Source organism: Periophthalmus magnuspinnatus, chromosome 17 (genome assembly GCF_009829125.3).
Source record: "Periophthalmus magnuspinnatus isolate fPerMag1 chromosome 17, fPerMag1.2.pri, whole genome shotgun sequence".
In the NCBI taxonomy this organism is placed as follows: Eukaryota; Metazoa; Chordata; class Actinopteri; order Gobiiformes; family Gobiidae; genus Periophthalmus; species Periophthalmus magnuspinnatus.
Genome location: NC_047142.1, coordinates 6980712 through 7004350, shown reverse-complemented (window position 1 = coordinate 7004350; position 23639 = coordinate 6980712). Strand labels below are relative to the sequence as shown.

The 23639-nt window shown below is 39.5% G+C and overlaps 3 protein-coding genes across 10 annotated transcripts in view; 2 read left to right on the top strand and 1 right to left on the bottom strand.

The window, feature by feature from the left end:
• The window catches only part of LOC117385326 (receptor-type tyrosine-protein phosphatase S-like), a 71001-nt gene extending 60384 nt beyond the window's left edge, over positions 1-10617 (top strand). For 6 of the 7 annotated variants that reach the window (XM_055228751.1, XM_033982624.2, XM_033982623.2 and 3 more), the window contains 12 exons: positions 925-1022; positions 1292-1415; positions 2141-2316; positions 2429-2548; positions 3321-3475; positions 3603-3888; positions 4851-5029; positions 5359-5485; positions 5566-5691; positions 6546-6700; positions 6811-6946; positions 8120-9577. In XM_055228751.1, coding sequence (XP_055084726.1) covers positions 925-1022; positions 1292-1415; positions 2141-2316; positions 2429-2548; positions 3321-3475; positions 3603-3888; positions 4851-5029; positions 5359-5485; positions 5566-5691; positions 6546-6700; positions 6811-6946; positions 8120-8188 — 1751 coding nt within the window. In that variant the 3' untranslated portion in view covers positions 8189-9577. Of the gene's footprint in view, positions 1-924; positions 1023-1291; positions 1416-2140; positions 2317-2428; positions 2549-3320; positions 3476-3602; positions 3889-4850; positions 5030-5358; positions 5486-5565; positions 5692-6545; positions 6701-6810; positions 6947-8119 lie in introns of all 7 variants that reach the window. The other variant, XM_033982619.2, reaches the window with a different exon arrangement.
• A 1743-nt stretch (positions 10618-12360) lies between these two features.
• On the top strand, positions 12361-17465 carry LOC117384948 (GRAM domain-containing protein 2B-like). 2 transcript variants are annotated; one of them, XM_055228756.1, is made up of 13 exons: positions 12361-12520; positions 12864-12998; positions 13073-13124; positions 13872-13941; positions 14202-14305; positions 14381-14467; positions 16175-16246; positions 16319-16378; positions 16450-16543; positions 16613-16672; positions 16755-16848; positions 16934-17041; positions 17269-17465. In XM_055228756.1, the coding sequence occupies exons 1-13, from the start codon at positions 12480-12482 to the stop codon at positions 17282-17284; spliced, it is 993 nt and encodes a 330-aa protein (XP_055084731.1). In that variant the 5' UTR covers positions 12361-12479; the 3' UTR covers positions 17285-17465. The 2 variants fall into 2 exon arrangements, with proteins under 2 accessions (XP_055084731.1, XP_055084732.1); XM_055228757.1 differs by having other exon boundaries at positions 12404-12520; positions 12867-12998; positions 17269-17464.
• A 2475-nt stretch (positions 17466-19940) lies between these two features.
• Positions 19941-23348, bottom strand: LOC117384934 (alpha/beta hydrolase domain-containing protein 17A-like). Its single transcript, XM_033982118.2, has 6 exons — positions 23166-23348; positions 22430-22510; positions 21772-22223; positions 21346-21540; positions 21012-21191; positions 19941-20909 (listed from the first exon to the last, which is right to left on the bottom strand). Exons 3-6 carry the CDS (start codon positions 22218-22220, stop codon positions 20684-20686), a joined length of 1050 nt encoding a protein of 349 aa, XP_033838009.1. The 5' UTR covers positions 22221-22223; positions 22430-22510; positions 23166-23348; the 3' UTR covers positions 19941-20683.
• Between the last annotated feature and the right edge of the window lie 291 nt (positions 23349-23639).

Here is a 23639-nt window from a genome sequence, read left to right as displayed (position 1 = left end):
TTTTTTTGCTGTAGAAATTTACACCAATCAGATTTAAGCTTATGAGCATTATAACTGTTTACCAACGCACCTGCTGGTGGGTGCCAAATACAGTATTATGTAATTCTAAAAAGTTGTCTAAGAAGCGAAAAAAATGTGCAGGCATCAGAGTGGTAAGAGCCAAAATTGTGATAGCTTTGTGTTTGTGTCAGGTCCCCAAAAATTGCAGGTCTTTTCAAATTTCTAGTGAAGTATCTATGGCGAGGCTACTAAGGTTGATATATGTGTGCATAAAATGGTCCCATCCAACAGACTGAAATGTGCATAGTAGACCGTGGTCATAATGTTATGTTTTATCAGAGGAGTTGTTTTACTGCAGCACGATTGATTATTTTCATAGAGCACCAAGGCACATTATAACTTTTGTGTTCTCCCTTTTGCCTTGTGTGGATTGTTTCTGTTCTCCGCACAGTATTACTTTGGGGCCTTTGATTTATGGTCATAGATATTTGCCTTTTCCTCTCCCTCCAGCTGTGAAGAGAAATGACTGTTTGGAGGCATAGGTTCTTTTCAAGGGGGTTTGTGTGTGTATGTGTGCGCGTGTCTGTGTATTACTGTATGTGCAGCCCTCCTAATTAGTGTTCTGTCTGTGTTTGTTTCTCTCTAAGTTGTTGCTCCTCTGATCACACCGCCAGCAATTTATCAAAGAAAAAACATTTACAAACAAATGTGCCTCGCCTCACTTTGTCCCGACACATGGATCAAAATTGATTTTCTGCCTCAGTGTCTTTGTTAATGATATGCGATGTTCCCTGATTGTATAATTATCAGTACATCTTTGCATATAAGTGATGTCAACCTGCAGTAATTTGAGGCTGTTGAGCGGATGCTGTCTTCACCTTTTCAACTTTGCCCTTTCTCCCTGTGATCCTTGTTATCATGCAGGAATGATGAGCCATCCCCCGATCCCCATCGCTGAGCTGGCGGAGCACATTGAGCTGCTGAAAGCCAATGACAACCTGAGACTATCCCAGGAGTATGAGGTGGGAATGCATTACAATTCTATATGAGTGAATGGAGCGAGCACCGTTTTTATAGCTGTTAAGTCTTTGTTTCATAACGCAAATGTGATTTAACTTTTGTTTATCCGTGTGCTGATTATATGTTCATGATTAATTCAGTACTACAATTTATTGCTGTATAACTTGTCTACATTATGGAGTAGAAGCAGACAATCCATTATCTGCAAATGCACCACTTAATAGCTCCTACACACTCAAAGCATTTGTGTCTGCTCTTGTTTCTTCCCCAGTCTATCGACCCGGGCCAGCAGTTTACTTGGGAGCACTCCAACCTGGAGGTCAACAAGCCCAAGAACCGCTATGCTAACGTCATTGCCTACGATCATACTCGAGTGGTCCTGGCACCCATTGAAGGTGAACAATAGTTAGATAAAAAAAAGAAATGTGTTCTTTCACATTTAGAAAAGGTTAGTTAAAGATCAAAGATGAGTTGGTTTAAATTTGGTACAGTCATATAAATCAGGGATTAGTCTTGGACCCGTCTAAATTTATGATAATGGATTAATCCCCAAATTATTTTTCATTAATATTTAAACAAAATAGGTCAGAAATGTATTCCTTGGGTTTTTACAAATATCTGGTAAAAAATTATGCATCCAATACAATTTGCAGCCAATGTGGATACCCATTCTTTTGCCTTTTGGTGTGTAAGACCAAAAACATTACATTTATCTATGTGGAAATAGTATAAGATTTAAAAGGGTTAATTGATAGTCTTCAGATGAAAGGAGGATACTAGGATAAAACATGATTATTGATTTCAATCCAAGTCAGACTAGGTTAGTGTTAGGTAAGCCCAGAGGCACCAAGGGGAAGGAGCGCACAGTGATGGCTCTGAAACAGCAAAGCGCCTGTGTGCAGTGGCATGAGACTGACAAACAGCTCGGGCGCATTCAAGTGCAGCCAGCTCTCCCCACAACAAGAAGAGACAATGAGTTTGATCTGGAGCTCATGAAATTACACCCACTCTCCTGTTTGTTTGTTGTCACCCCACAGTAGCCGTCAGTTCGCTTGGCTGTTTCATGTCACGCACAGAGGTTAATTTGTGTCTAGAGCCCTTACAAGCGTCTCATTCGCAGGTATCTTGGGGAGCGACTACATCAACGCCAACTACATTGACGGCTACAGGAAGCAGAACGCCTACATAGCCACCCAGGGACCACTTGCTGAAACTTTTGGAGATTTCTGGAGGATGGTGTGGGAACAAAGAGCTGCTTCTGTTGTTATGATGACTCGTTTGGAGGAGAAGTCTAGGGTAAGGAAACTGTCTTTACCCACTGCCCCACTAACCTGAAACTACTGGGTATGGCAAATAAATCTGAGAACAAAAATACAAAGGTTTTTCATGTATGTTTTGTTTATTGTAGATAAAGTGTGACCAGTACTGGCCAAGTCGAGGGACAGAGACCTATGGCATGATTCAAGTCACTTTGCTGGACACAATGGAGCTTGCCACATTCTGCATTCGCACCTTTTCCCTACACAAGGTACATTTCATCACTTTTTCATTACATTACACGGCCTTATTTACACTTGAATCCCTGCTATTGCCAATCCTCAAACCAGACGGACCGCCCTGTGTTGGCCTGAGATTGGATAACGGTTGGAGGCACAGCAGTTTCATATAGACCACGGCTAATCTAGGTCCGTCAGGCTGTGGCCTATTTACCATTGCTAAAACTAGGCCAAGTGCAGCTTGCAACTACAGAAACAAGTCTCAGAAATTTGGTATTTTTATCATCAAATAGAAAACAATGCGTATGATTTTTTTCTTTTCCCTGCCCCATTTTCACACACACAAAAATAACTTCATAATATAGAAATAAAATCATATCAACTCACAAGTGAATTCAGCAACAGATTATGTGTAATTTTTTCTTAATTTTATGCTTCTTTCTACTATTTATATACATACAAAAGACATCAAAAATATGAAGTAAGATATATGAAATTATGTAGTAAAAAAAACGGTGGCTACTTTGAGGATTTGAATATAAAATATTAAAAAACATTTGTAAAGTTATTTGTTACCTTTATTTGTTACTACATAATTATCTTATCTCCATATATTTGATGTCTTCTGTATGTATATAAAATGTAGAAAATTGTAAAAGTAAAGACAAAAAAGAAAAAAACACTGAATGAAAGTATGAGACTAATTCAGTTTTGGCTGCTCACTGTGTTATATTATGCTATTTTTGAGATACAGATAAGACATTCAAATCATGTTTTTATTCTAATTTAACATTGCTTTTATAGAGCGGCAGCAGTGAGCGGCGAGAGGTACGACAGTTCCAGTTTACAGCCTGGCCCGATCATGGTGTCCCAGAATACCCCACACCTTTCCTCAACTTCCTCCGTAGAGTTAAATCCTGTAACCCCCCTGATGCCGGACCCATTGTTGCTCACTGCAGGTATGGTATATCATTTCAGAATACACTGACATGGAATTTTTTGATACTATACATTTGAAGGATTTTTGTATTGCAATAAAACATGTAATAGTTAAGTTTATCTCATCATAAACTCTTGCTCCCTCAGTGCTGGTGTTGGTCGGACTGGATGTTTTATTGTCATCGATGCCATGTTGGAGCGCATTCGGCACGAGCGCACGGTGGACATATATGGGCACGTGACTCTGATGAGGTCACAGAGGAACTACATGGTGCAGACAGAGGACCAGTACAGCTTCATCCACGAGGCCCTGCTGGAGGCTGTGGCCTGTGGCAACACTGAGGTGGCCGCCCGGAGCCTGTACTCTTACATGCAGAAGCTGTCCAAAGTGGAGACCGGAGAGCATGTGACCGGCATGGAGCTGGAGTTTAAGGTAACCAATGCACTTTTGGAAATCTTTTTATTCAGTTTATAAACTCAACCCTGATAATTGGAAGTACGAGCTATTTGTTACGAGCTATTGAATTGAGCTGGTTATATAATAAAAAGACCTTGCTTTTTTAATCTATCCACACGTATCCAAACGTATCCAAACGTATTACTGATTATTCAGTGATGATTTTTTTTTGGTTGGTCAATGAGTCAAACTATTATTTCTGTTTTAGCCAGAAAAAGGTGTAAATATGCTGACAGGAGACTTAATAAATAAATATAGAATACAAATACATATTGTATTAATTAGAATTCAAATTAAATAGTTTATTCTTTTTGTGCCATTTTGTTTTAAAAAACCTGCTCTCTTTGTTATAATATGTCTTTTCGCATGTGTTAAGGTTTATACTCCAGATAACGATCAACACTTATTAAAACAGTCAGTCACGATTGCAATCCTAATCCACACCATGTTCAGAATCTCAAAAATGTTTGAGATTTGACAAAAAGTTACTTTGTGATCAAATTGAGTTCATTTGTGAATTCCTCCTCGTGCGATTCTAAAAATCAATGGAATTAAACATTCGCTATCCTGAACTAAATAATGGAAAAATGGAAACAAACCAATGTCAGCTTCTTATGTATGCAATATAAATATATTGTAAATAACAGTGTGCTTGTGGATTGGTCATGGTGGTGAAATTAACACAAGCAGTTCATATTTGAGAGTCCATTCATTAAACTCATCAGGCTCATCCTTTTGAAGTGCTAAATATGATTACATAATGTGATTTTTAAACAGTTTGTTTTCAATCATTTTTCAAGCTCTCAGATATATTGCCCCATTTCACATTAGCCAACACATGCAAATGAGCCTAATTTAACCTGCATCTCAGCAAGCATAATCAGTTTTTCCACAGAGCCACTGTGATCACACAAGCTTGTTCCCTTTCCCATTTGCAGCGTCTGGCGAACACCAAAGCCCACACATCCCGTTTTGTCACAGCCAACCTGCCTTGCAACAAATTCAAGAACCGGCTCGTCAACATCATGCCCTATGAGACCACCCGAGTCTGCCTGCAGCCAATCAGGGGCCTGGAGGGATCGGACTATGTCAACGCTAGTTACATAGATGGATACAGGTATGTTGCAAACACTAATATGACCTGACCCCTTCGTCCTATTATGATAGCTTGATGAGTGACTGGATTGGATAGGTTTTCACTGCAATGCCCCCACCTGTCTTGTCCAATCACGTCTGTTATCACTGCGTGCACGTTCCAGTTGCTGTGGCCTCAGTGAAGGGACGTATGGGGCATTGGTTGTGATGATTCAGCTCCTCACACTAGTTACATGCATGTGTCTTGACTGCTCCTGTATCTGGCCTCAAGCTTAACTCTGGTAGAGTTTAAGTCCTGACTAAGAAGTAAGAAGTAGGTGGCTTGATACTTGTCTTGTAATGTGTGTGCAGGCAACAAAGAGGTTACATCGCCACACAGGGTCCGCTGGCTGAGACCACAGAGGACTTCTGGAGGATGCTGTGGGAACACAACTCCACAATAGTGGTCATGCTCACTAAACTGAGGGAGATGGGACGGGTATGTAAACACACAAGCACTTTTATGCCACTTTGCTCTCGGCACTGGTTCCTAATGAGCTTTCTGTTGTGGTCTCTCAGGAGAAGTGCCACCAGTACTGGCCCGCGGAGCGCTCAGCTCGGTACCAGTACTTTGTGGTGGATCCCATGGCAGAGTACAACATGCCTCAGTACATCCTACGGGAGTTCAAAGTTACAGATGCAAGAGTAAGTTCACTGTGTTTCTTTGGCTCTAAAGACTCTGGTCAGCCTGACCTCCTGCTCCTTTCTGTGAGCATTGTTAGGAGGCAGCAGTGCAAGGCATGTCCTATCGACCACTACTGTGTGTCAGTTATTTATGTGAATATGTGTAGCACCACAGGTTAGCCTAGTGCTATCGACAGGCTGCCTCCCACATCACTCATCCATTGTGCTGTCTCCACCTTATGCCTGTTTGCTGATGTGTGCCTTATGCCAGTCATAGATAACTCAAGCCAAACCAGCCCTGTCCTGACGCCACTTCGACAGATGCTGTATTGATCCCCATTAAAGCAGAGTCAGAAAGGCTGAGCAGAAAAGAAGAAATGTAATTGCTTACTGAGTGGTTGACAGTAGCAGACGAAGAGACGTTACAGCTCAGAGTTAACCACAGCCACTGATTCAGGGTCAGATAACAGTAATCATTAGATGGAGCAGGGATATTGCCTGGCAGTCTTTCTTCCAGTCAATAAGGCAAGAAAAAGCTCTTTCAATAGTCTTTTGCTATAATTACCCTCCATAAAAATTCTTCGTGGCTAATTAGTTTGCTTTACATAGTTATCAGGTGTAATTTAGTGTTTTGTTATACATAACCAAAGTATGCCAGGTGCAAATAAAAAGCGGGGTGGGATGATGTGAAATAACCTCAATAGCTCCATCAGAAACATGACAGTTATATAAACACATTACAAAAATATGAATAATTTAATTGGAGACTGAAATGTAGTGTTTGATTGTGATCTCATTACCATTGCAATTAATATTGAAAATGTAATTACTATGATACAACCTATGTTTACTGTATTCATATTTTTATCTTTTAGGATGGCCAGTCTCGCACAGTACGCCAGTTCCAGTTCACTGATTGGCCAGAACAAGGTGTGCCCAAATCTGGAGAAGGCTTCATAGATTTCATTGGCCAGGTGCATAAAACAAAGGAGCAGTTTGGACAGGACGGTCCCATCACTGTCCATTGCAGGTAACTACAAAACCAAATATGTTATAAATCAGTGCAGAAGTGAAGCAGTCAGGGTACATCCTATACCACTATATACGATAGCTGATAGTTTTGGCGCTTTCTTTCTTCAGCGCTGGTGTGGGGCGGACAGGTGTCTTCATCACTCTGAGTATTGTTCTGGAGAGGATGCGTTACGAAGGGGCCGTGGACATCTTTCAGACTGTCAAAATGCTGCGCACTCAAAGACCAGCTATGGTGCAGACTGAGGTAAGCGCAGTCACAAGAAATTTAATCAGCACACTTCAACTTAGTGACTGTATTAGTTACGCAGGCTCCATAATGTGTATTTAACCATGAATGTGTTAATTGTATTACTGAAAGTTATTTATGCATTAACCTTGACCTAGCTAGCCTGTATATTGTTTACAGGTTCTAAACGATCCATAATAATTGTTGTACATTAGAGACTTAAAATAAAGTTTGTAAAGAGCAACTTTAAATAAACTGAAATATGGCTGGGAACATTTTCTTTTTCATATTTAGCAGTCATGATTTTTTTTATTATATTATATTTTGTACTAAAACTTACCAAAAAATATTTAAATTGCTTTCAATATAATAATTTTCTGAACATAAATAATACAAACTTTCAGTCATCGCCATTAGACTTAGATGAACTTTACTGATTCACAAGGGATTTGGACTCAGTAGCTCACGCATCACAATAAGAAAGAGAAATATGAATGGTAATAATTAAAAATAAGTAGCAAAAAAAGGGAGACTGTTGTCAAATAAAAGCTATATACAAGGGGTGGGTAAGGAGAAATAGTGCAAAGATGAAATAGTAATGGTATGAATGTAGTCCTGTATCTCTCACTGTTTGAGCAGAGCTGTAGGAACCTATTTGTGAAATCGCTCCTCTCTCCCTCTGGTGTCTGGTGCAGTGGGTGAGCAGGAGTGTCCATGATAGAGGGCAGTTTGTCTGGTGTCCTCTGTCTCTCACTGTGACAAATGTCTCCAGTTCACAACCGATCACGTGACCAGCTTTACGGACCAGTTTGTCAATCTGTCCAATGTCCCTTTTGCTGGTGCTTCTAAATATCAATTAAATACGAAAATCCCAACTATAGGACTAGCTGTGGAACTTTATATTAAAAACGCCAAGCAGATCATCGATAATTAGAAATGACTGAATCCCTATCTCGATTAAATTTCGATTCATTGCCAAGTCTTATACTGAAACCTAACTTGTAATTAAAGTCTATATTAACATTTTTCCTCCCACTAGATTTCTTCTTTGATTACACTATGCACTTTTTAAATACTCTCTAGTGACTCAATCATTAAATAATAAATTACACCATTAACACTTATTAATATACATTGCCATATGCATTAATATTAAAGCACTATTAATAATTGTTCCATCTGTCCCCACAGGATGAGTACCAGTTCTGCTATCAGGCTGCTCTGGAGTATCTGGGTAGCTTTGACCACTATGCAACGTAAGCAAACAAGACCACCATTCCATCTATCTTTCCTCTTCGAAGGAAACGTCAGAGAGTGAGAGAACGAAAGAAAGAAAGACGACTCGAAATACTTGCAAACATTGAACTTCTCGGAGCAAAGAACCACAGATGAATCCTACATCTACTAAGGACAAAAAGCACCAATACAAACACAAGCAACAAGATTTCTGTGTAGCGCCCACACTTGTCAGACAGCTTCCTCTAGGGGGCTCCACTGAGATGTATTTGTGGGTGTGGAGACTGTCATGTGTAATCCATATACTTACCTCAGTGTTCCAGTGTGAAGGACTTACTATAATACATGTGTGTTGTGGTCAGCTATCTACAATATGAAACAGTGAAATTACAAGCGGCTTCAGAACAGGAAATATATGTGTATAAAAAAGCAAACAAAAATACAAAGAGCCTGGATATTTGCTGCACCCTGAATGGGCTTTTTATCCTTAAACTTTGTAACTATGGTGAACTGAGGGGTTGCTAAGGTGGACATTTCTATGTGTTCGTGCGTCTCTTTCTGGTTTTAAGCAGATGACTAGGCTGAGAAGGAGATCACTAACTAGCCGGCCACCTTGATGATAGAGGATGCTTACTTACAGCACAGTGCCAAGAGAAACCCTACTATGAACTGTGGCCTACGAGGAGAGACGGCGCCCCCTATCACCCCAGCGTAACACAACTCCCGCGGCCAAACAAGAACAACTCAAGCTGGCCTGGAATCAGTTCACAAGTCCCAGGCAAACAGCTGGCCTTGGAACACATGTTAAAAGTCCATCATATCCTCAACGGGGCTCCGATTTGTTGCCCAATTCTATTCCATCATTCGCTCGCTTGCAATTTTGCTCTAGTCCTTGTTCATCCTCCGGCTCTTGATGTCAGTCTCATATTGTGTCACTACAGCGGGGGCTCATTTAAAGAGACAAATGACAAGCACCAATCCAACAAAAAATCGATCAAAAAACGTTTTCTTTCTTCTCGTGAATCAAAAAAGCACTTCAGCCTATACAGATTAAAGTCGTGATTTTATGTTTGCCTTACACCAACTGATTTTTTTTTAAACATGCTGCTTACTGTTTTTTCTGTGTCGTGTGCAATATTTTCCTCGTACAGTATCTCAATTGGAGGCAGTATGTCTCTGAATTATCATGAAGCATAGCCACTTTTGTAGGATCATCAGCAAATACTATTCAAATGACCTACCTTCCCAAATCTTTACTCAGAGCAGTTGATGTATCCCTTTCTTATTAGAACCACCGCACAAAGCTTTCGCTAAATGTCTTTGTTATATTACATGCACAGATCAGGTTTAACATCATGACCACAACTTTACATCGAAGAATGGAAGGATTGGAAGCACAAAATCAGCGCACAATCAGCAAGTGATGTATGATCGTAGTACAACAATGGTGATAGTTTGACAATTGGTTTAATCTCAACACTGCAGGTGGTCATGATGTTAAGGCCTGATGTGTACAGTGGATCCCATGTGGTGTTTTAGGAGCACATTGGTCAGATTTTTGTACATAACAGTTGGCCATTAAAATCCCTTACAGTACAAGTACCGTCTGAGCACAAGATATTACATACATGGGATCAGATGTGTCGTAGTTCTAATAGTCTCAAAAAAGCCTTATTGTTATCTTTGTCATATTTATTTGATGTCTTTAAAGATATTTATGAATTATTTTTGTTTTTACTAATGTTTTTTTTTTCTTTTATAATTTGAAAAATATAGCAAATATAACCAATAAGATGTTGTTTAGTTGGCGAGCCATTGTTAAAGTGTATTGTCATGGATGTTTTTTTTTATATTTTTAATGGCAGTTTTGGTGCTTTTTTATTTGCTATGCCCTCTGTGTAGGGTGCTATTTGATACTGATGTCTGTTTAGTTAGCAAGAGATGTACATTAGCAGAAGGTTTGCAGTAGTTTACAATGGTGCCGCAAGGACGCTCCCCTCAACATTGTTTCACCAGTACCTGAGGTGTTCTAGGGCAACGGAAAAGCTAGTTATTTAGAGAACTGTTGGTAAATAAACCCCGATAAGGGGTTAATATTTAGTTTGCTGGGAAGCACATGGTAGCAAGTGTATTTTTCTGACAGAGAATGGGTGAGAAGTGCCCACATTTACATCCCTTGTTTAAAATCTGAAATTATTCTAGTATAAAAACTGTGTGTGGTCCAGAAGTCTTGACCGTGTGTGACATATATCAAATATGTTATCTCTTCGATTTCTAATAATTATTGTGTCAAGAGAAATATTGTGGCGCACACGCATACAAGCTGCATAAAAGATGTGTGGAGGGCCAGCTCTGGTAATGCCATCCCTTTCACTTCTGTACCTGTTCTTTCCTTTCAACCATGGATGTAGATATTGTACCTGGACTTTGTATTAAAAGCAGGATGATTGGATATACAGCAAACATGCTGTGCCTTTGGGTGTTATTCATTCATAGGCCACAAGATGGGGACAAAACAATTTAGCAAAATCATGAATTCCTCATAGTAATGTCGTTCATGTTTTATACACACACACACGCAAAAAACTACACTGGCGCAGAAATACTCTCACAATAATGGGTGATCAAAACATGTATCTGAGTAATGTGTATACCTAAAGAAGATTGGTAATGACTTGGATCTACTACTGCTACAATAACATTTCTGTTGCACATCTATGAATTATAGAGTCCTCGCCTCATGAAAGTAGAAATCTTATTAATAAGTCCCACTTATTCTAAAACAAAATTCTGTCAGAGCTGTGTCTTATCACACGATGCTTTTTGGTGGCTCTGATCATTTAGATGAAGGTGATGCAGACTATTATGTTTTCAGGAGCCACACACACTTACATCTGCACAGAGTAGATGTTATCTGCAGTAGATGTATTTTGTTACAAAAAACTCTTCAGTCTAGAGACCACAAATGGCTGAATAAGATTAAAGCTCTTATCTGGATTCTGTGAGGGACCTATGAGACAACAAATCTAGAGGTGATCCATGTCATTGTTGGACAATGGTAAATGGAATGCCATCATGACAACAACCAAAGAAAATACATTCAGAAGTACTTAGGTAGTACATTTGAAATGGTTAAATGTCACTTCTATTGTAAAACTTGCATGATCATCTTACACTAACAAGGAACAAACAGCACAACACCTCACTCCAGCAAACAAACTGAAACAATCCTCCACTAACTCCATATTGTGTACCTAAATATAGACCAAAGAAATACATTTTACTCATTACAGAATTACAAACACAACTTACAGTGTTATGATATGTTCACCAGGTATAGAGTGAATGGAAAAGTGCTATATAAGACTCCTGCATTATTATTATTATTATTATTATTATTATTATTATTATTATTATCATTATTATCATTATTATCATTATCATTATTACTATAAAACTGACAATATTTTGCAGAATATTTTTACATACAAATGCAGATTCTTCTGAACGTTTGTTTCCAAAGAGTCAGTGTCATTTCAGCTGCAGCAGAGGCAGAAGGTAAAGGGCATAATCACTCATTGGCTCTAGGTTAACACTGACAGTACGTGTTCATTGTGAGAAGCCTCTCCACTGGAAACAAGGAAAATGACCTTTGAGGACATGTGCATTCTTAATGTGCACTATTCATCAGGACCTATGCCTATAGATATTCAATATTTCAACACTCAACCAGACAGTAGCCTGTGTATTTAAACCCCAAGGACAAAACACAAAGACGTGTAAGTATTTGTGACACTGCAAGAGCAAAACTTTACAAACTGTTGATTAAAAATATCTGTATTCAGCAGCTGGCCCCGTTAGGCCCCTAACAGACCTTGGTGGTCAATGGCCCGCCAAATAATAACCGCTTAGATACAACATTTAATTGGTTTGGACTGTCCTTGGTCCAACCAAAATCGAATGCGCCATAGAAACAGTTTCATCCGCCCCCAAGGTGTGCTCCTGATGTCTATCACTGTGTGCTGAGACAAACCGAGCACAACAATCACCACGCGCTCTGTGCGTGAGTCCACGTGCGCCAAACAGGAGAGCGGAGGCGTCCGTCTGTATTAACCTGCAGTCACTGATTGGTTAGATTATATCTGGGCCACGCCCCTCCAGTCCTTGATTTGTTTGAGCGCATGTACATGATGTCTGTAGTGAAATGGTCGCTTTTGGTTTGGATGAGTGTAGCTCTAATCTTCAGACCTGTTGCTTCTTTGCACTAAATATTGCTCAAGCTACTTCTTTCCTGATCAAGCCTACTACACATTAAATGAGTCAGAAGAAAAGAAAGTTCTCTCTGGACAGCTCCGTGTGAGTATACACTGGCTTTTTGAACCTTTAGTGCCAAGAGTCAAGTAAATCCAATTATTCATAACACTGTTGCCCATACACCACTGAATTCTATTACTGCTGCCTAAATGCATAGTAAATGTTATAGTATATTTACTGGGTCACAAGATGGCATTTCATTACAATGAAATACTTTTATAATATGACAATGGGCAGGTTTAATACAGCAGCTGTCATCACTTGTATACTACTACTACTGCTGCTTAAAACTATACAACTACAATGTGTTTTAACACAGTACTATGGCACTTATTTAAGCACGACTGATGTAATGTCACTTTTCCCTCTTGGTCTGCGGGGACAGCAGTCAGGAGGGAGTGGGTCTGACCAGAGGACGCAGGGGCAGTTGGAAGAAGGGCCAACCACAACACAGTCTGGATGAAGCTCGACAACACATCCAGGAGCTCAACCGCAGCCTCCCTGCCACCACCTTCCGCAGGTACAATATGGGCAGCAATGCAAGAAACAAACAGGTTTAAAACTACATGCAATACATTTTTTTGTTTTCTCCAGGGAGCAATCTATAGCTGAGGAGAGCTTTGAGAGAACAGATATTAACAGCAGTGTAAGACCTTTGATTTATTATATTTAATAGAACCTATACATAATACACTCATTTCAATAATTTACTGCATGTGTCATAGAAACCAAACTCATCCCTCTATAATATCACCATCATGTGGCTCTAAAGATATTTTTTTCAGAGCACACCCTTAATTTGAAAAAAAATATATATTTAAGTTAGGACGTGTGTACAGGTGTAGCGATCTGTTTGTAGTTGCACGTACATTTTTGGCTAAAATTGGCTAAATCCAAACTGTGTTGTTTTTTTTCATTTTGCATGTTTTCATCTCACTGAAAACGTGTGTCCTTACTGTGAGTGAGCTTGCATCTCCACGAACCTGATTCTTGTTTAGCTTGGAGGAGAGCCAACCCTGCTTGTCTCCATGGAAATGTTGTTTGTTGGCTATAATCTTCCACAGTATGACATAAAATGTATTTATCTCCAAGGAGAATGTTCTGAAGTTTGGTTTTACATTACATTTCCTTGGAATCCTGCAGGTGAGGTACGCGCTGTTGCTTTAAACAATATATTGCTAAAAAGTACAGTAGTCCCCCACAGTAGCATATGCTCGCTCTTTCTGAAACAAATACTCGACTGTGGTCCTCATTGAATGGAGAGTCTATGATGCATGCAGCACATTATCCCATTGTATGTCAAATTAAAGGCTATTATCTCATCAGCCAGAACCTGCTTGATGCCCATTCCCTCACATTTGATTAGACTAATCATCAGAGCATTTCCCTACAGATTCCCAAGCACAACAAGAGCTTCCACAAACTGTTCCCAGAGATTCCTGACAAGGAGAGCATGACCCACGGTGAGTTCATACAGGGTCTGTCTTTACTTATTCACTCATAACAATTCACATCACATTGTGTCCTTCCTGCGGTTTGCCTTTAATGCCTTTACCAGCTGATTAAGTGCTACAACCTGCTCTGTATGCCAATGGCTGTCGCTGGATAAGAAGCTATACAATGGTTTTCATAGTGAATTATTCAGCACACATGCCTCCTGTTGTTAGGGCAACATTTTGAAAACAACGTTTCTTCCATCCTTAAAACTGAGTGTTGCTTGCAGCTTTCACCTGTGCCTTGCAAAAAGATGGGCTCTATCAGGGGAAACTTTTCGTGTCAGAGAACAATGTGTGCTTTTATTCATCTGTGCTCCTCAAAGAGACAAAGGTAAAACAAATTTAGTAACAAGATAAAAATATATGATTTGTTTTAATACCGCAAAATGTCATGATGTTGTTACAGGTGATCATTCCTGTGTCCAGTGTTAGACAAGTGAAAAAACACCAGTCAGCCATGTCTTTGCTCATTCAATCTGCTGATGGAGAAAAGGTAATGCATCTCAATAACACTGCCATAAAGTAACGTAGGTGGAATAACGAGTACATATTTACCGCTCATACATTTTATTCAGTTTAGGAATAACAGTGGGGGTATAAAGCTAAAGACAAAGATGCACTGAAATAGTTAAAGGTGCGTTGGGTGAGCATTCTGGTGAGAGTCCTACCACCTGCCTGTGTCCTCAGTGACTTGGAATATTCCACAGTATGCATTAAACTTATTGATCTTGCACTTGTTCAATTGCATATGTTTTTATTGCTCAAAAATACAATAGAAAACATGCAGTCTTCCTGTGAACAGGGTCACCTATCTGTCCTGGTGACGTCTCATGGATTTAGAAAAGTTCAAGCTGTGGAACATTTCAGGCAAAGGAGTAACATCTCCATAGAAACATGCAGGTGGTGGACGCTCTGCCACAAACGTTACATAGTGCAACTTTAAGAAAGTATTCATTTTCATCCTGACTTTCATTTTCCACATAATTTTGAAATCTGATAAGAGAAGAGACATTGTATCACAAATATGTTTAAACTGATAAACCTGTTTGTTACATGCAACACTTTGGCCCAGTTACTTGACTAATTCCTTTAATGCGTGTGGCCAGCTAATATTCTAACAGAACTACAGCACCGTCATTAGATCAAAACCCATTATCTTCTTTGCATCTAAATCATAATGATAGAGAAGTTTTGTCACTTCAACTATCTATTGTGAGCTTTTCAGGAATAGGCAGAAGAGGAATTTAAAAAATGACTCAGGGAAGTATGTCTAAGGTGCTACCGACAACACAAAGTCAAATCTTGAAAATACAATCATGTCTTGCAGGTGTTCTCCAGGCCATCAAGACGTTTGTATAGAGTGTGCCAAAAAACACTGAATGTGTACACTATGTCCTTGTCTGAACCCAGTCTTGGACTGGACTTGATTTGGTTCGGTTCTAGTCCCAGTTAGTCCTGGTCTAGTTACAGATTTGGTTTTGACAACAGTGCAAATCAAATTTGTAATTGTAATTAATTATATGAGGTCTATTCATTCTCTACATGTTCGCTCAGACAATTTAGAAATGATTTGATTTAAATTAGCTCAGTTGGGGTGACAGTAACTCAGTTGGAGTGATTGTCCACTGATCCAAAGGTTGGCAGTTAGAATCCTACTTTAGACATAAAAACATTCATAGTAGAGCAGTCAGATCCACTGATCCAAAGGTTGGTGGTCCGATTTCAGCCCCCACAGATGAATGCTTTTGTTGTGTCCTTGGGCAAGACACTTGACCCACGTTGCCCCCAGTGTCTGTGTACACTGGTGCATGGGTGTGTGTGAGTGAATGAATGGGTAAAGAGTTTTGAGTGTCTTGAAGATGGAAAAGAGCTATATAAAAATGTTACTATTTACCATGATTTTTACCAAATGTAAATGTGATGATTATTATTCTACTGAATTCTAGAGTAGATGACACTTTTTGCATATGATACTCAGACAATACCTTACGTAGTTATTCTTAATCTAGTAATAACCGTTAAATTCACCCTGTCCCTGTGTGGTTAGCTGGCATCTCACAACAAAGTAAGTTGTATACCCTTTGGATTTCGCCTAAAAAAATGAAGCTCAAAGGAAAGGAGGAAAAACTTTTTGTTCTATGTTCACTTCCTTCAAACTGTCTGCTTTCTAACTTTGACCTGCTTCTTCTTTTCCTGCCAGTACTTGTTTGTGTCCCTTATGAACCGTGGGATGTGCTACAAACTCCTCCAAAGTGTCTGTTCACATATACTAGTAAGTCCATTTATTCCAGTATTTAGAGTAAAAAAAGAATAAAATATAAAAAATTACAAAATACCATTGCAGCCAGAAAGCAACAGCAGCAGCCCACGTGTCTCATCTGGAGAAAATGAAGTTGATTTTGATGTGAGTAACTCAGTGTTAACATAAGCATATGACCAGCAAACTACAATATCTGTATATTTCTAATGTTCAAGGTATCCTCCAACTCAAGTAGGGAAGATAGTTTTGATAATCATCTAAGCAGCAAGAACAATATCAATAATGACTTTGCAGAGTTTTCTAGTGAAGGTAGGCTTTGAAAACTAAAATATTATATTTCAAACACATTTTTTTTTACATATCACTTCTCTGTCATAGTTCAACCCAGACTGATTCCCCCAAGTCAAAATATTGTAACAGACCAAGGAAACCACAGAGGTATATTGTTTCCTTTCCCTTGGTTATTTCCTTCCAGAGGTTTTGTGACCATATATAAAAATAAATATTCTATCATTTGCAGAATGGATTAGGAGTGTGGCCAATTGGATTACATCATTATTCTTCATCAGTGAAACCAGAAATGTTCATGTTCTCTTTTATGCCTACATCATACTGTAAGTGTAATACAGTGTATGTATGTGGCTGGTCCTGAACAAGAGCAGGTATATTTTATCTCATCTTCGTGATATTTCCTTTTAGACTGCTGTTGCTGCTTTTGACTTCCGGCTACATCGGCTTGAGGATCATTGCTTTGGAGGAACATCTGACCTCTTTGGACTCAGTTGCTCCAGCGTCACACCACACAGGGTAGGTTAAACACACAGGTCCAAGGTTCTTTAAAAAAAACATTATACTCTGATGAGATAAATACAGAGTCATCCTACTGGTTCTAGCACCACAGATAACATTCCATTTGTCACGCCCAAACAGCTTGTGCCACACATGGTCATGTGCACATTTTTGTATATCTACACACTGTGAACAGAGCAAAGTGACTGTAGTCTACAAGGAAGTGAACACTTTGTCTTTTTCAGATACAAGGAAACATAAGCAGCATGAGGGCACAAGAACAAGTCTTCAAGGACCTCCGTCTTTTGAGATAATCAATCTATGTCTAGACAGTGTCCCTTCAGTATTACAACATGGAGCCATGGCAACAAACTGTACAACGCATTAAACTTTTTTTTAATAAACAAAAAGCACTGAGTTAATACTATTGGTGGGAGATTTTACTGACTGTACATCACCCAAGTTAGATTTTTACCAGCAAAATAAAATTACTGTTGAGCAGCTTTCCTGTGTAGAGCCATATGGACGCAGTCATCCTGAAAGCCTGTTTATTTCTGGCCAGTAAAATGCTGACTGAGCACAGTGAGCAGAAGGTTGTCTGGCATTTGAATGGCATTTTATTTTGAATGGACAGGCCGTTTCCAGGAAAAATGGGATTTTCATATGTGAAAATAATCAACTTGCAATATTATATAAATTTAAGTTGATAGGAAATAACATTTTAGCCCAGCAGAGGGCAGTCATGGATTAACAATAAAAGAAATGCTTCACTGCAGAAAGTATAGCCACTAGCTTTGTTTTAACTCCCAGTTTAACCATGTACAAAGACATGTAGAACATATTTTAATATTGTTTTAAATTATATTGTGCATTAAAATTAATGTAGTCATATTCTTTCATATAGAAGTGATTTTTTTATTTGTTGTCGATAAAAAGGTCAAGATTTCGTCCCATTAATTAATATCATTACATCATATTCTCAGTTCAAAAAGCAACATAAAATTACAAATAATACAAAGAATAGAATAGGTAAGTACAGTAACCATATAAACAGTTCACTAATGTAGTCTAGCCCTGCCCGCTGTCCATGTCAAACTCTAGCACAAAACTCAATACATCAGTAATAAAAAAATTCAAATAAAAGTCCCATTTTTAAAAAGCGCATTATTATTATTAATATTACTCCAATGCCATGAGTTTAGTTTGACCCTCACATAGAATACATATTAGAGCTTACACCCACCCTTTACTTGCTCTTCAAAACACAATAGACATGCATACTGTTTTTACTGCTCTACCCCACACCCCACCCCACGAAGAAACATTCAGGGCCAGAGGAGAATATAACCATAGTGGTGAATCTAAATGTAAAGAGACCCCCCCGCCCCCTCCCCAACCTTCCCCTTTTCTCTCAGCCCCATAAAAAGTGGATCCAGTGGTTTCCCTGAAAAAGATGGTAACAGATTTCCATTTCTTAAACGTAGTGCAGAATGAGGATGGACTGTTCTCCCTGCCTGAGCTGATGAGCAGAGAAGATGTACACAGGCGACCATCTTGTTCTCCAAAAGAAGTGGAGCAGCCAGATCAGTGCTAGTTTAAAGGTGCACTATGTAACTTGTGTAGTTGAGGGTATGCCATCTGCTTGTCTTCACGGAGATGCTATTGCTTTGTCTGAAATATTCCACTGTATGGCAATAAAGCTATCCATCTCCAGGGAGACAAGAAGCAAGTGGCATCAGTTACAGGTCAGATCTGTTGAGAACATGTTTTCAAGCATTTTTTTGCCAAATGAAAACACCTGTAAATTGGAATGTTCTACCTTTCTGTCTTGCATTTATTCAGACAAAGCAATAACATATTCATTGAGACAAGCAGGTGGCAGATGCATGAAAAGTTACCTAGTAGTGCACCTTTAATGTGTGGCACCTTTAATGTTGTCACCTCAAAATGACCACTGTAGATCACTGAATGTACTGATGTGCTGGGACCACATATATTCAAGTTTATACCTCTGTTAGTAATGTTTCCATGGGAGGTATCCATGGACTATTCATTCTGCTGGCCCACAATTGTCAATTACAATGAAAAAAAAAACAAAAAAACACACACACACAAACCTACATCTTATACCCTTATTACACTTTGGATGCTTTTTACAATAGTGCTGAACTTAAGACCTGCTTTTTCATGCTTGTTCCAATATATATATATAAACATGTCAATATACTGAACAGTGCAGTATATGTTTGTGTATGCGTGTACATGATTGTGATGATGTGCAAAGGTCTTGTGTGGTGGAACCCGCACCACACCAACAGTGACAGGCTCAAAGATGAGAGTCGTCCGTACGATTCGGGCCACAGAGGTTAGAAACAGAGCTATGATGTCACTGTCCTGGCGCCCAATCAGAAATCACATTGATATTCATCACATTTTACATGTATGGTTCTAAACAATCTATGGCCCTATGCTACGACAAACACACAACATGATCACCTACATTAAGAAATATGCTTGACAGATATGACTGCAACTGGGAGCGTGTGCAGCAAGAGTATAGGGAAGTTTTTAATGGCCAAGTTCTGATTAAACCAATAGTTTTCAATTTGCAATTTAGGAAAGTAGATCAAGTTGTCTGCTTACAATTATACTCTCCAACAGAATGCTAAAAACAGCTGCACTGCATTTGAGACTCAAACTTGGTCTTGCAAACACCTGTTGTTTCCAAGACAGCAGTCATCAAAGTCTCAGTAAGAAATAAAACCTAAGACCTTCGGTTTTGTAAAACTAGCAATATCCACGGTGAGGACCTGTTTACTTATCAATACTAGAACAACCTGGGACTGCTTATCCATAATGCAACAGCGCAATTAGTTACAACTGGTGAATAATAAAAAGCAGCCAAGGACAAATGGACGACACAGACAGTGGCCATTTTATATGGTTCCCAGCAGTAAAAAATTATCAGAATAAAAGCAAGGAGAGGCCCAACAAGCTAGGAGTTTCTCAGACAAGTCTCAGTATGTCCGCTTTAACTGACACTAAAGAGGAACACAGTCTAGAAGGGAGGCGCAAAGGTTCATTTAAGCCAAGAATTAGCAAGGATGACACATGCTTGACCAATAGTTAGTCCACTGCACATGAGTTAAGTGGTCAAGCTATGGAGGTATTCTTCATACAAATGAAAAAACAAAATAAAAATAAAAAATTACACCATGATTTAAAAGTCTCCATTACACCTTCCCTTGTTGCAGCTCTCCAAGTCATCAGGAAGTCCTTCATGTCACATAGATAGCATCAACACAGTTACAGTTAATAGTGATATGATTTAGAATTCCATTCATAGCAGCATTCACTCATAAAATGACATCTGTGTGCCTTTGGACAAAGCTGTTACTTTAAAATACATTAAAGCTGTAATTTCACTGGTAGGAGATGTCAAATGCCCCATGAAAAGTAATGATGATGTTAATCTTAGTGTATGTGTACATTAAAAACTTGGTTGTAAAAGATTTTTTTTTAAGTAACATAATAGTACTACTTTAAAGACACACAGATGTGACAAATCAAGCAGAATTCCCTTTAGACACTCGCTCCACAAACATACCAGTATCACGTCTCTCAGGAGGCTGTAAAAATGCAGAGGCGGCAGTTTGTTTTTCAGGCGTGTTGTGCAGCCAGGTCCTGGTTGATGAAGCGCCGTAGCCGCTCCAGGTACTGGCTGTAAAGTTCTATGTCGTTATGTCCCGCTCCCTCCACCCACAGCGGCTCCACGGCTTTGGGGCAGCGCTCGAACAATGCCAGGCCATGAGAGAAGTCAATCACCTCATCCTCTGTACCATGGATGATCAGAACTGGAGACGGGATTTTGGCCACCTTCTCAATGCTGGAAACAAAGGATCTCATGTTACAAAAAACCTTCATTATAAAACATTTCTTATGGTCCTTTAACTGCAAAAATATTGTGTTAAATCAAGAGAATACACACTTGGGGAAGGCATCAAAGCAGTAGGTTTTCTTGGTGTCAGGGAAGGCCACTCTCATCCCAGAGGTGAGTGGAGAGTGCAGAACCACAGCTGCACACTCAAAGCGTGAGGCCAGGTCCACTGTGGGCACTGTACCGATACTCTGCCCATAGAGGATGATGTTCTCAGGGCTGATGCCATACCTGTAACACCAAATGACAACTTAGTCTCCCAAGTCTTTTATATATAGCATATTAAGTTTATATTCAAGTGAAGTGGTTAATCAATAGTTCAGACAAATCAAATTCACTATCAGGATTTTTATGAAATTGTCAAGAAAAAGATCATGAATTATACCGCGAGCGCAATGCATTCCAGGCAGCATCAATGTCAGCATAGAGGTTTTTCTCCGAGGGCTTCCCGGTGCTGACACCGTATCCCGAGTAGTCGTAGGAGAAGATGTTACAGTTGATGCGTGTTCCTAAACCAATGTAGAAGCTGCTCATCTGGCCAAGGTCTACAGCGTTACCATGTGAGAACAACACAGTGAACCTGGACAATGAAGCAAGAGGAATAAAGTCAGTTTAATGCTCCGGATTAAAGAAGATACCAGCAGTTTACTACTAAGTCTTGGTACTCATTTCACATAATTTTGAAAACAAAAACATTGGCGGTTATATCACAGCTACCACTTATACTAGTCTTTCATACTTTTTTGATGATAATATGCAAATACACAGTAACAACTTCCAGATCCAAGTTTGTCAAAACATTTGGACTGACCTAGCATTGGGGGCACAGCGAATATACATGCATCCGACACGGTTGCCTCTGCTGGAGCGAGCCAAGAACACATCGGTGACATCCAGCTCTCTTTGAGAGTACTGGAACTCTGCTCTCTCTGTGAGGTGAAGTTTCCACCTGGGCTCACCAATAACCCCAGTGCTGGTACCTCCGCCTGCAGTGCTGCCGCCTCCCCCTCCTCCTCCCCTGTCACCTCCCCTTTCACTTCCACCTCCAGCCCCCAGACGTGCGCGCAGACCCGGAGCCCCCAGCGATGGCAGCGCGGGCCCTGAGCTGGACTCAGTGGTAGAGATCGGAGTGGGGTCCAGATCTGGGATGAGGGCATAGGTGGGCTCAGGAGGGAGGAATGCCAGTTTGGCTGCAATGCGGCTGGGGCACGGCGGGCAGCAGAATAAGCAGCATAACTCCCGTATGGACAAGCCGTTCATTTTCTGGGGGAGGATTAATAATAATGAGAAGTTGGATTAAAAAACAAACCCACATACACACACAGAAAACAAAACCCATGTTTCTTGTTAACTTTACAAAGGGTGATACATTATTTATGGACTTGGATTTGCTGTGTTCAATTTTGCAATTTTACTTGATGTCAAAGCCCCCAATCCAATATTTAAACACACAGGTGATAATGCTGTACCTGAATGTGAAATCCCTGGGCTTTGAAATGGGCATAAAGAAGCACCAAGGCTCTAGACTCCAGTCACTGAACCAGCCAGATCTGTAGAAAAGAAATGCACGAAAGACATTATAACGCATACCAAACACCATATAGAACTTGAACACTTTCATTTTCCCTTTGAACAAACAGAAAAGAATGTGTTAGACTCACCGAACCACATTAAAATGTTTAATTTGAGATCTGACGGTTAAGACTGAGACCATGACCCGGATGAACTACGATCTTCAAGACCAGTGATGATATGTGTTTACATTTCATCGCACGAATAAAGGGCAACTCATTTATAATATGTTGACATTTAACGGTGTTGTATAAGCTTCATCATTACCACGATCGAGTCTTTATTTTTTATTATGGAGCTACACCTTAGTCTGGTCTGGTCAAGAATGACTAATTAAACACCCCCTCAACACAGAACGACAGGGACACCGAGGCTAATCGCGGCTACGTGCCCAAATAGGATAAAACCTCTGATATAAGCCTTTTGAGACTAAATAAAACGAGTTTCTTTTGTCTATACAGATGAAACTATATAAAAAGGCAATAGCTGACATGTTATACATTTCAAAACAGAAAAATCTTAGGTACACGACATCGAATTATGAGCAATTTATCGCCAGCTATGGCTAGCCGAGCGTAGCTAGCGGTGAATATCACGGAGGCATAACTAATAATTCAAACACTATTTACTTACCGATTTACAAATAGTGTGTAGACAGACTGGTGTGTGTCTATAGATACACACGAGCAGCACTTGACTTCGAAAACCCGCCGTGTTTCTTGACATAGATGGTTTCTTCAAGCGTACAGACTGATATCGGTGGCTAGCTAAAATCCATTGCTAGATTTTTTTTTTTTTTTTTTTTTTTACAACTGCGTCCGACCAATTCCGGAAATGACGTATACACGTGGTGCTTTAAAATTCTGCCCATGTTTTTTCTGTTTATGGTAACTTTTTAGCATTATAATAAATTGGAAAAGATTTAAGTAAGTTAATTCATATTTTGTGGAGTAAAAGCTGTAGAAATGACACCAGAAATACAACTACAAAACTTAAGTTGTGGTGTGTCTACGTGTACGTGTATTTGTGTGTATTTGTATGTGTTTTTGTTGTGTGTGTGTGTGTATATATATATATATATATATATAGTATTAACATCACCATTAG

What these genes read in the sequence shown, in the direction of transcription:
- LOC117384934 (XM_033982118.2), bottom strand. Translation starts at nt 22,220, where the DNA reads ATGAACGGCTTGTCCATACGGGAGTTATGCTGCTTATTCTGCTGCCCG. An exon ending in TGGAATGCATTGCGCTCGCG is followed by an intron (nt 21,192 to 21,345) that starts GTATAATTCATG and finishes TTGGTGTTACAG; the next exon opens with GTATGGCATCAGCCCTGAGA. An exon ending in TGCTTTGATGCCTTCCCCAA is followed by an intron (nt 20,910 to 21,011) that starts GTGTGTATTCTC and finishes CTTTGTTTCCAG; the next exon opens with CATTGAGAAGGTGGCCAAAA.
- LOC117384948 (XM_055228756.1), top strand. Translation starts at nt 12,480, where the DNA reads ATGAGTCAGAAGAAAAGAAAGTTCTCTCTGGACAGCTCCGT. An exon ending in CCTGCCACCACCTTCCGCAG is followed by an intron (nt 12,999 to 13,072) that starts GTACAATATGGG and finishes TGTTTTCTCCAG; the next exon opens with GGAGCAATCTATAGCTGAGG. An exon ending in GAACAGATATTAACAGCAGT is followed by an intron (nt 13,125 to 13,871) that starts GTAAGACCTTTG and finishes ATTTCCCTACAG; the next exon opens with ATTCCCAAGCACAACAAGAG.